General features: G+C 44.9%; 1 protein-coding gene and 1 long non-coding RNA gene across 2 annotated transcripts; both read right to left on the reverse strand.

The window, feature by feature from the left end:
• Nucleotides 1-4036: 4036 nt before the first annotated feature.
• Nucleotides 4037-5809, reverse strand: LOC123165536 (uncharacterized). The gene is made up of 2 exons (XR_006483031.1): nt 5537-5809; nt 4037-4833 (listed from the first exon to the last, which is right to left on the reverse strand). It is a non-coding gene; the product is annotated as an uncharacterized lncRNA (long non-coding RNA).
• A 4141-nt stretch (nt 5810-9950) lies between these two features.
• LOC123165541 (uncharacterized) lies at nt 9951-10792 on the reverse strand. Its single transcript, XM_044583212.1, has one exon. The coding sequence runs from the start codon at nt 10664-10666 to the stop codon at nt 10346-10348; it is 321 nt and encodes a 106-aa protein (XP_044439147.1). The 5' UTR covers nt 10667-10792; the 3' UTR covers nt 9951-10345.
• Between the last annotated feature and the right edge of the window lie 482 nt (nt 10793-11274).

Genomic DNA, 11274 nt, shown 5'->3' on the forward strand with positions numbered 1-11274 from the left:
CTGATCCATCATGAGTTGGAAGGACTGCGCCTGGATCAACTGAGTTTGGGCATCGAGAGCCGCCCTCTCCGCAGCCATCCTGATCCCTTCCGCCGCAAGATCCTCCTTAGCTTTTACTAGATCCAATTTTAACTGTGCCACCTCCGCATCGTGCTGAGCTTGATCTGCCGGGTCAACCGTGGCAGTTAACAGGGCCGTCATCTTGTCCGTGAGATCCATCAGCACCTGAGCCGGAGAAGGCACCGGGTTTCCCGCTCCGGCGGCGGGGTTCTGAACAGGCTGCGCACCGGCCATAAAGATTCCGACCCGGCTTGGCGGCTCAAACAGGTCCGGAATACTGTCACCATCGGAACAACCCATGAGCCTGCCATCTTGAAGTTGATACAACGAGTTTGACTCATCGGTGGTCGACTCGCCGTCAGAGCCGGCGGCCGTCTCATCACCAGATCCAGATCGATCAGAGAGTCCTCCATGGATACATCCCACAAAAGCATGCCTTAAGGCAGGCCGGGCCCGGGCGGGTCGTGCACGCTGGGCCATCTCGATGAGATCGGCGCAGAGATCCGGCTCAGGGCCCGGCTCACCAATCTTGCCAATGAAAACATGAATTCCGCCGAAGGGGACCCGGTACCCGTACTCAATTGAGCCGGCGTCGGGGCCCCAGTTTGCATCGTCGATGTAGAGCTTGCCGCGACGACTCTTGGTCATCCGGCCCACAGCGTATCCCTTGAGCCCTTCGAAGCTGCCCTTCAAGAACTCAAATCCACCGTGCGCTGGCCCCACGGTGGGCGCCAACTGTCGTGGAATTGTCACGGCAGATGTCTTCGAGCTAGGACTTAGTCGTGGAGCCATCGCAGCTAGGAAGCTTAAAGGGGTTAAGCGGGACAAGGAACATGAGGGTTTATACTGGTTCGGCCCCTTACGGTGAAGGTAAAAGCCTACGTCCAGTTTGAGGTGGTATTGATTAGGGTTTCGATAACCAGGGAGCTAAACCGCTATCCCTGGCTCTCGATGAGATTGTTCTTGTCCCTAAACTGCTGCCGGGTTGTCCTTTTATATAGGGAGGCTGGCGCCCAGCAGCTCTCAAAGTCCCGGCCGGCTCATAAGAGTGTCCGGCTCGGACTCTCAACTATTCTTGCCTTACACTACAAGTTCTACCATAGTAATGATTGTAACCACGGGCCTTAAGCCATATTTGGGTCTTAAGCCCATCTTCGGCCCACCGTCTTTAAGCTTGGCGTCGGGCTTCTGGCAATGACCATTAGAGTAACCCGGCCCCTCCTGGCGGGTGACTCTAAGGTCTATATCCTCAACACCCCCTCCCCTTGAAATTAGAAAAAGTTCACACTAAAAAATATTCACGAATCAAAAAATTACTAAAAACTGTTCAAGAATATGAAAATCTTTGTTAACTTAAAAAATATTCATGGATTTAAGTAATAATCCACAAGTTCAAAAAATGTTCTTGATATTTAAAAATATTCATAGATTTAATAAATATTCTGAAATATCATAAATATTATCAAATTTTAGAAAATGTTCATGATTTGAAAAATGATCATGAATATTAAAAAAATTAAAAAATGAACAAAGTAATAAAAACCAAAGTAATACCTAAATTATATTTGAAAATGATTTTGGCAAGGTTATAAAACCTTCCCGTAATTGGTGGGAAGAGGAAGGTATTGGGCCGGCACAAAATGAAATGCAGTATTTTGCGGGTGCACACTAGGTAGCTACCCAACGACCTACACGCAGAATAGCGTTTCCTTGGAATGAACATCGACATACTCCAGTAGACCACTCACATTCATTTCAAGCGGTCACCATGGCATTGGCATGCCACCCTAGCCCAAACACTATCTTAAATTTTCGTACAAAAATAACGAGATGTGCCATACACTCGATATGTTACTCTCATTCCAGTGATGATGTGCACGTCCATAATGGCTCAGGTCTTGGGTTCGAGTTCAATACCTCAACTTTTAACTACCAGGGCTAAGCCTAGTAGTGATTCGGGGTAAAGGTCAGGGCGCGCTACGGCTAATTGGTTAGTAGTAGCACGGATCCACCCGCATTACTAGTACTACTTATGTTAGTAGCAGCATGTGTTTTACTCACGCTACTACTAACTAGCAGTGGCATAGTACCTCGCACCACTGTTAAATTTGTGTATTCGATTTTTGCATATTTATATTGTACATATAACCTTGTACACATTTTTATATACTAGCAATGACATAAAAACTCATCATCATTGTAGTGATGTAACAACTCATCTTCATAGTGATATAACAATGTCTCATCATCATCGTCATCATCATCATAAGTTAACCACCACTAGCTAATTGTTATCATCCTAGGTAAATAGCTTCCGAGCACATGACAAGTACTAGAACCTACTCCTCTCTCCTAGGTAAAATAGGATAAAACAGAAGAAACCCTCCATCTCCACTATGGAGCATAGGGATTCACCAATCTCCAATTTACGGCATGTGCTCATTCACTATTTGCCTTCATCCTTTGATTTTTGAGGCATCCATTTGTTTCATCCAATCGAGTATGCATATTGGAAACTGGTCCATGACCGTAGGCAAACAATTGTCATCTCACCTTCGACATACATCAGCGGAGGCACAACATCATTCGGGAGCTTCTATTGAAGAACATATAGTAACATAGTTAGCAATGCAAGTTTACTTAAGAAATAATGTATGCAAAAGATGGATTAGTGACATAAACATAATAGTAAAAAAATCTTACCATGATACTTGCACGAAAGTTAGCATCGCTCAACTCGTGGACTAGTGTCATGTACCGTGTATAATTTCGGCCAGCTCCATAACTGCTCTTAAAACTCGGAACATCATTAACAAAGAAGACAAGAGAATTATTCTCCTCCAAAGTTAGCTCTTAGCCAGCACTATAATAGGTCTCGTCTAATATCTTCCGTGTATCTCTCGAAGAAAGAAAATAAGCTATCAATTATAAATAAACAAGTTAAGTAGGGGTGAATAATAACTATTTTTAAATAAGCAATATACATTATTTAACAAATTTGTTTACGAAGTCATAGGAGGTAGATTTGGAATCATGTCCAGATCCACCCAAGTGTCTTTATCATGTTCAGGATCATCTTGAGGAATGCCAATATTGAAGGTTATTTTCATACCCTCCTCAAATCCTTAGGCCTTTCATAATCCTCTCCAAATAGAACAACCAAAATGTGTGTGACCTACTTCATTTAAGATCTTAACCTAAAAATGAAACCATGTTTCGCCTTAAGGCGAGCTTTCTTCGTATCCACCTTTTCCATCTCATCGTAAGATAACTTCTCTAGGACATAAGGTCTTGCATAACAGTGGATGCACTAGTCGAATTATAAAAAACGGAGATTACATGTTAAAGCAAAAATCTTAAGTCATGCTTAATTAAGAAGAAATACGTGCCGCTGAAGTTATATACCGTAAATTTTTTGAAGGCCTCCTTAAGCGTGAGGGACAAGCGCCTATAATTTTCCAAGTGAGGGTCGTACAATCATCGCACTCGGAGGATCTTATCATCGTCATCCATCTGATGTGCTCATAATTGAAAGATTAAAAATTGACGGCAAATACCAGGAAATCAACACATATATCACTATTCAACACTTGTAGACTTTCGGTCTATCGAGTCTCCCTTGAACAACTCTCATCTTTGGTGGTTTATATGGTGGGCACTTCCTCACAGATATTTTGACCGTCGGTGATGGTCATTCCTCCCTTCTTTCCCGAGTGCATTTCCAAAAGGTCTATCACATGGGGAAGAAGGAGAAGTGACCCCCACGATAACAGTCGGGATAAATGTCGGTGTACATAGTGGACACTCCCTCACTGATATTTCAACCGTCCATGATGGTCGCTTCCCCTTCTCCCCCAAGTGCATTACGAAGGTCTAGCACAAGGAGAAGAGGGGGAAGTGACCCCCACGACAACAGTCGGGATACTTCCCTCAAGGACATCAATATATCACACAGGGAGCTCCATCACACTGAAAGTAAACCCTAAGCATCGATCAACATTACATATAGCAGAATGCACACAAAACAAATGGACCATTATTTTTCACTACCGTGGCATCGCTTTCATATAGATCATCATTTCTCCTAGTTACTACTAGGGTAGGGCACTCGATATGTCCTACTTTCTACCACAAGTCATGCCAAAAATTCTGTCATGACCTTTGCTAAAAATAGGACATATGGAGCGCTTGAAATATGCCGAAATGGAAATGAATCAACATTCTGGCAAAACATAGGTCACTCGGAGTCTCCCTGCAACAAGAACACCAAGAAACAAGCTCTCCATGTTCATTATCGACATCAACATGGGGACTAGCCCTTGCATTTTAATAGAAAGAAGAAATACATGAAGTCCTCGACATGGGTACAGTTTCCTCTGTGCGTGTTCATCATCGACATTCACCAGAGATCATCATTGACATCAACAACATGGGGATTTGGCTGGGCTCAGCTCGAGGTCAGAGGGGGTCGGTGATGGGGATGACGAAAACGACGAGGCAGGGGCAAATACTTGATTTATACATAAACAAAATATAAATAGAACATTATCATGTCGATTTTAGGACTTAGTGAAAAACAGAGGTCTATATAAACAGAAAACATTATCATCGTTGACATGGTTATAGTTTCCTCTGTGCATGTTCATCATCGACATTCACCAGAGATCATCATTGACATCAACAACATGGGGATTTGGCTGGGCTCAGCTCGAGGTCAGAGGGGGTTGGTGATGGGGACGAGGAAATGACGAGGCAGGGGCAAATACTTGATTTCTACATAAACAAAATATAAGTAGAACATTATCATGTTTATTTTTAGGACTTAGTGAATAACAGAGGTCTATATAAACAGAAACATTATCATGTTTATTTTTAGGACTTAGTGAATAACAGAGGTCTATATAAACAGAAACATTATCATGCTGACTTGGATGCAAGACATGAAATGCTACAGGAAGTTAACATGGCATATATGCATGGCATGAAAGTTGACATATGATGTAGTTCCTAACTCATGTAGAAATTCACCAAGTGTCAACAGGCAACAATATTATTATAGGTAATTTACATGCTCAAAACAGTGTGTTAAAGATTTTTAGAGATGATAAAAAGGATATGGACAGATAGTACAAATAACATAGAGAAAATCATATACATGGCATGAATTTATTTGATGCATGGTTATTTAGGTATGAGTTTTACAAAATGCCAAGTTTTACTGAAATCAGTGAAAATTATATATTAACATTAAGTTGACTACTTTGAGCAGATCCAACAGTGGCTAAAAAAGATGATCAAATCAGGCAATTGGCATGTAGATGTAGTATTCACAGAGCTTAACAAAACATCTTTAGCACATGCATCCAAAAGAGCCACGGATAATTCACGAATTCCACCACAAAAGGGCTAAACAGATTTGGATTCAGACTTGGCACAAATTTAGTAATCAGCATGCAAATTTGAAGTTGCTCCTCACCTTGCTCCGGCGGCGGCGACGTGGGAGGGAGGGAGCGGGCGGAGTCGATGTGGGAAGGAGGGACAGGGCGAAGGCGACGTGGGAGGGAGGGACAGGATGGCGGCGACGATGTAGGAGAGAGTGCCGGCGAGAGGAGTGGAGGAAGGAGGGAGGAGGTGGGGTGACGGCTGGAGGAGTGATGGCGGCGGCGGGAGGAGGAGCGACAGCGAGAGAGCGAGAGTGAGGAAAGTGGAGTGAGGAACGTGTAGGGAGATAAGAGTGTTCGGCTTAGCAGCAGCGCCGAGCAGGGGGGCGCACTACAGCTAAGCCCAGTAGTTGTAGTGTGTGCTGTATAACTTGCGCTGCTGCTAAGCGTGGCCCACCTGCTGGCCATGTGTACCCATAGAAGCAATGCTCGGTACCTAGCCAGCGCTACTCTATCAAGTTCGTTGTAGTCTACTAATACTCAAGTGATTGTTTAGGTGGTCACCATGGGCTATATGTATCTGATGGTCACTAGAATTTATGTAAACATGCATGCATGTAGTTTTGATGGTTGATTTACATGTACATTATAGTACAAATCACTTATTACATAAATCTTGTAGTTTTCCGAGAAAAATACCTAACAATAGCTAGCCATGTCTGAATTTCTACAGATGCTAACAGTGTGCTATAATATAAAGTAAGGTGCCACTTAGTGCATATTTTGGTTCATACCTAAATTAGCATACTAATCTTTGTACATTAATCATGTTTGTTTAGTGACAAAGCTAATAAAAAACCATGTTTAAATTTGGTAACATGCTGATGTAATCCCTTGTAAACAGGGAACCTTTTGGTATATGTTGTTATTTCATACATACTGACGAAGAACTCTGACGAATAGAATAACCTATTTTCTTATAAAGCAATGTCTTAATATTTATGTTAATTTTAGTTTTCCTTTAGTTTTTCGTAGTTTATTCCATGCTTTGCAATAAAACAATTCCTAAAAAAGCTGATCGTTCCATCATTTCAGAAGAGCATCTCTACCCTACACACCATAGAAAGGGGATCCGTTCCTTTCTGTCTAATGTTGCCCTACACGCCACATAGAATATTTTGAGCGCTTCCCGTACAAAACACCGCCCAAACTCATCGCGTATCTCTGACTGCTCGGGTACACCCCCACCTCGACAATGTAATCCTCAACATTATCCATTTATAAAAAAAAGTAATGCAGGAAATATTTTTTACCACCTTGGGAGCCTGAACCTTAGTAAATCGTGCACCCCCTTCACTTGTATTCTAGATCTACTAGTATAATAACATGATATTGCTCGACTACAAATTTCATGTACTAGCTTGATAACCAATGTTAGGACCCACGAAAATCCCTCAACACTTGTCGCCACAGAATTGTTTCAGAATTGAAGCACCTTGCCACCGTCCGTAGTGCCCACTCCCGTTGGGTGCCTAACACCCGCTGATGGAGTCCTGGACTAGGAAGTACTCACCACGTCGTCTTTCGACCAGGTGGTTCGGACCGAGGAACCCCATGGTGGTTCACTGATAGGCGACTTCGGACAGCCCATGACGTATATAAGGAGGTTTCTACAAGACTTGACGCAGAAGACGAGGACTCATGTTTTCCTAGGCCTCCGCTACATTATATAAACCGAGGCTAGACTAGTCAATAGATCATTACAACTTAGATCAACAATCTCGTGGTAGATACTTGTATTCTGTACTATACCCCACATCAATACAAGAAAAAGCAGGACGTAGGGTATTATCTCTTCGAGAGAGCCCGGACCTATGTAAAATCCTGTATCATATTACCATCGCTCCAAGATGCCTAACTTAGGACCCCTACCTTGAGATATGCCGGATTTAGTACCGACACCCGCCATTTCTGTGCCAAGGTAGCTCCACGTTGTCTTGCCTCTGATGTCTCTCGTTCGCTCCCTCGATCATTGAGGACGACCCTATCATGGGCTAACCGGGCGACGTCGTCTATTCGCCCTCCCACCACCTCTGGTCATTCGCCCAAGATCATCCACCGTCATGTCACTGCCGATTACCATGCACTTTCCCCGACACTCCCAACCCTACAAAAGCTCTATGGTAACATCGTGCGGCCTCCCTTCTCACCCCTGACAGACTCAATTTGGCTCTTCCCGGCTGAAGAGGACTCAACTGCTTGCGAGGTTTTTTATCATTCTTCCTGGGGGTATGTTATGTTTGGTTTGCATTTGTGCAAATTGGTTACATATTTTTGCTTAGAGCAGTGTAGATGACATTGCCTCTCATGACTTATGGATTTGGCATTGCTACTTTTGCTTGCACTCTCACATTGAATCAGTATTTTGCATAGATCTCATATTGTTGCTAGGCCAACAAATGGGAAGCTCTCGCATACAACTACAAGGCCAATGGGCATGGTTATAACCAAGTGTACTGTCTAGACGACATACTTTCTCATTCTTGGTCAAAAATTGTGAAGAGAGTTTCTAACCCCCAAGGTAAGAAGAGATGCCACTTTGCAAAGGTTCAAAAGCGACGAGGAAATACATTGAAAGAGTGTTTAGTGAGTTGCAAGCTCGATAGGATACATTAGCGAAGATCATGGAGGATTGTGTGATCCCGCCAGGGCCGTCTCCATGGATTTGGGGGCCCAGGATGAAAAAAATACAAAACATGGGCGTATTTTTTTTAAATTCGTATAACTAAAGAAGTATCCAAAGAATATCTACACTGGCCAAATAATACCTCGCTATCCAAGAACGCCTCATGCCAAAGCATAGATAAATTTGCTCGATTGCACAATATATGTAGAACTGAAACTCAATGCTTAACAATGGAACCATATAGATTAAACATGAAAAAAGGTACAAATAGTAATAAGGGACACAAAAGAATACCAAATCAACAGTTTGCCTCATCCATTCCTCACATATGTGTAGACACTCCTGTTGTTGCAGGTCGCTAACGAAAACATGTCTTCATCTTATTTTTCTGTAGCATGGAATAAAATTGATATAAAAATGCATCAATTCGGGTTTCATCTAAGAAAGACATCAGTTTAGAAATCAACACATACAACATGTCAGTTAAACTTCAAGTGCATCTTTTATTGTCGTTTGCTTCTCCCAGTCCAAGAATCAGTAAATTACCCACCGATTAGTGGCCGAGGCGACGACCAGTACCGGATTTGGAGGCAAGGCCAGCGCCTAGTGGCCAGGCGGGGGACGCGAATCACTGCCTGGCATGGTACACTAGTGCAAGCAGGGAGCAGCTAGTACACGGAGCTAGACTGGGGGAGAGCAGACGCCAGCGTTGATCCGCAGCAGACCAATACTCGTGGATTCATTGCAGATCGGAAGAGAGGCGGCGCGTCTGCGCAGGCGAGGGACTGGGAAGGGTCACGACCCTAGGGCTCAAGTTGTAGCAGGCGCCCCAGAGGCAGATTATCTCTCTTTTTTCTCCAACTAAAAAAAAACCTTGCGTTTTCTCTCCAATCGGGGGCCCCAAGATTTTGGGGGCCCCTGTGCGGTCGGCCACTTTGGCCCCCCTCATCGACGGGCCTGGATCCTGCATAACATGATCATCGAGGATGAGAGGGGTTCCCAAGTGAACTACGACTACGACTTTGTTGGCAGCACTTTGAAACCCCGTAGGCACCTGAACCAAATTGAAGCTTTCGTCGAGGCATATCGAAAGATTGAAGGCAAGCCATCACATGAGCAGCTTCACAAGGATCTCGTCGAGCATCAGTGGAAGCTACATGAGCACTAGATTTGTTCAAATTCATTTACTCTTAAATAATTTTTATTATTTGTTGCATTCGGACCCTATTTATTTGTTTAAATTTGAATTTATTGATTTGAAATGTTGTTGAATTGTGTGGTGTCGCAAAATGAAAACTTCGGTTCACGTTGATGCGATGTTGGAGTTGAAATTGAGTTTATATGCACATATATAGAATAAACACATGAGGTCAAATTATTAAGGCTGTAGTTTTAGGGAACCTTAGTTTGCCCACTTGCTCTATAGACTTATAAAAATATATAAAGAGGGTCGAAAACAAGTTTTAAAGTCAGGGATTTTAGGGAATCTGCTGCCAGAGTTGCTCTTATAATAGATAAGAGTATATTTGAGGACCTTAATAAATGGCTTCTCGACCTACAACGGCGGGTATGAGTTGGCTTATTATGTTCTCCAAACATGAACAAACCACTCCTTCGTTTGCCAATGTAATTAACCTGGGGTATCCACTACTGTAGCAACTCAACTTGTTGGAAAATATAAGTAAATGGATTGATTCTTCCTTTCCATGCAGGAATTAACAATATGGTTAAGCTTGGTGACCTTTTGCCAAAGTAAGACATGTCGGCAAACAAGGACGGAGACAAACCATGTGCAATACAGGCACAGAAGGGGGTCCCACATCTTCAAAAACTCTTGTCATTGATTGGCGAATCGGACGATGCACGACCGAATACATCCATATCCATCTGTGACACCAAAAAGGAAGAGAAAAGGAAAACATGCCCTCAATGATCAGAGATCCATCCTAACGCTGTGGCGGTAATCACTCAAATCACTCCAAGCTAGCTAGCACCTTAGCTTAATTAATCAGGTACCATGCCAGTGCCGGGGATTCATTTCAGGCTCAACAAAGAAGAAAACGGAGAAGAGTTTCAGGACTCGTCGTCGACGGTCTGCAGATTGAGCGCCAAAGGCTCTGAAATCTGCACGCAGTGGATGTGGCAGTAGTATGTACTGGATCGATGATGAAACTCCTCGACCCATCGATCCATCGATCTGTGGTCATGGAGCGCGAGGTCACGAGGCGGTGGTGTCGAGGACCTTGGCTTTGTTGTCGAGCATGGACCACATGACCTGCACGTCCTCGTAGGCGCACGCCATCACGTCGCCGTAGAGCTGCGCCGTCGTGGACGGGCTCTCCACCACCTCGCCCTGCGCCATCGCCGCCGCCCCCGCCGCGCCGGACCGCTTGAGATGATGGCGCGTGCGCGGCGTCTTCTTGCCGTCATGGCCGCTGCCGCCGTGCTGATCGTCGCTCCTGCCGCCGCCGTGCTGCGGGCTGAGCATGGTGCACGCCTTCCTGAACGGCGTCGTGATGGTGCGCTTCCAAGAACCCATATTCTATGTGGTATGTCTAGCTAGCTAGTATATCTACGAAGTATCAAAGCAATGGAAGTTTCTCTCTGTGTGTCTATTCAACTGTGCTGTAGAGCGAGAACCGGCTGCCCTGCCCGGGCCTGGGAGCCGATATATATCCATGGCGAGAGGGGGGGTGGTGAGAGAGGGAAAGAAGGGGTGGGGAAGGTGGGGGAGACAAGATCCGGAAGACAGGATGGGTAGGGGTGCACGTTGCGGGCGAGAGCGCCCAAGGGGCGGTAGGGACTTCCGCTGCATGTCTCTCGTCGACAGCCGTCAGATCATCTGATCGGACGGCGCGCAAGCCCCGGTAGGTCACCGCGTAGGGTACGCACCACAAGAGGATTGTTTATCATTTCCCGTTGGCGATGAAGGAAGGTGAGTGAGTGAGAACAGAATCATACGCGGGCACGTGCTCCGTGGTGGGGGTGGCTCCGCGAATGATGAGGAGCAAGCGCACATGGATACACCATGGATGGGATCATGGCCGCTGCCGATGAGTGGACGAAGGGTAGGCAACGTACAGCGGCATGCGCGCGCGCCCCGCCGCCCCAGAACCGTTAGCGTCCGGCCATCGCGTTCGTACGACG

The sequence above is a fragment of the Triticum aestivum genome, chromosome 1D, assembly GCF_018294505.1.
Source record: "Triticum aestivum cultivar Chinese Spring chromosome 1D, IWGSC CS RefSeq v2.1, whole genome shotgun sequence".
NCBI classification, from domain to species: domain Eukaryota; kingdom Viridiplantae; phylum Streptophyta; class Magnoliopsida; order Poales; family Poaceae; genus Triticum; species Triticum aestivum.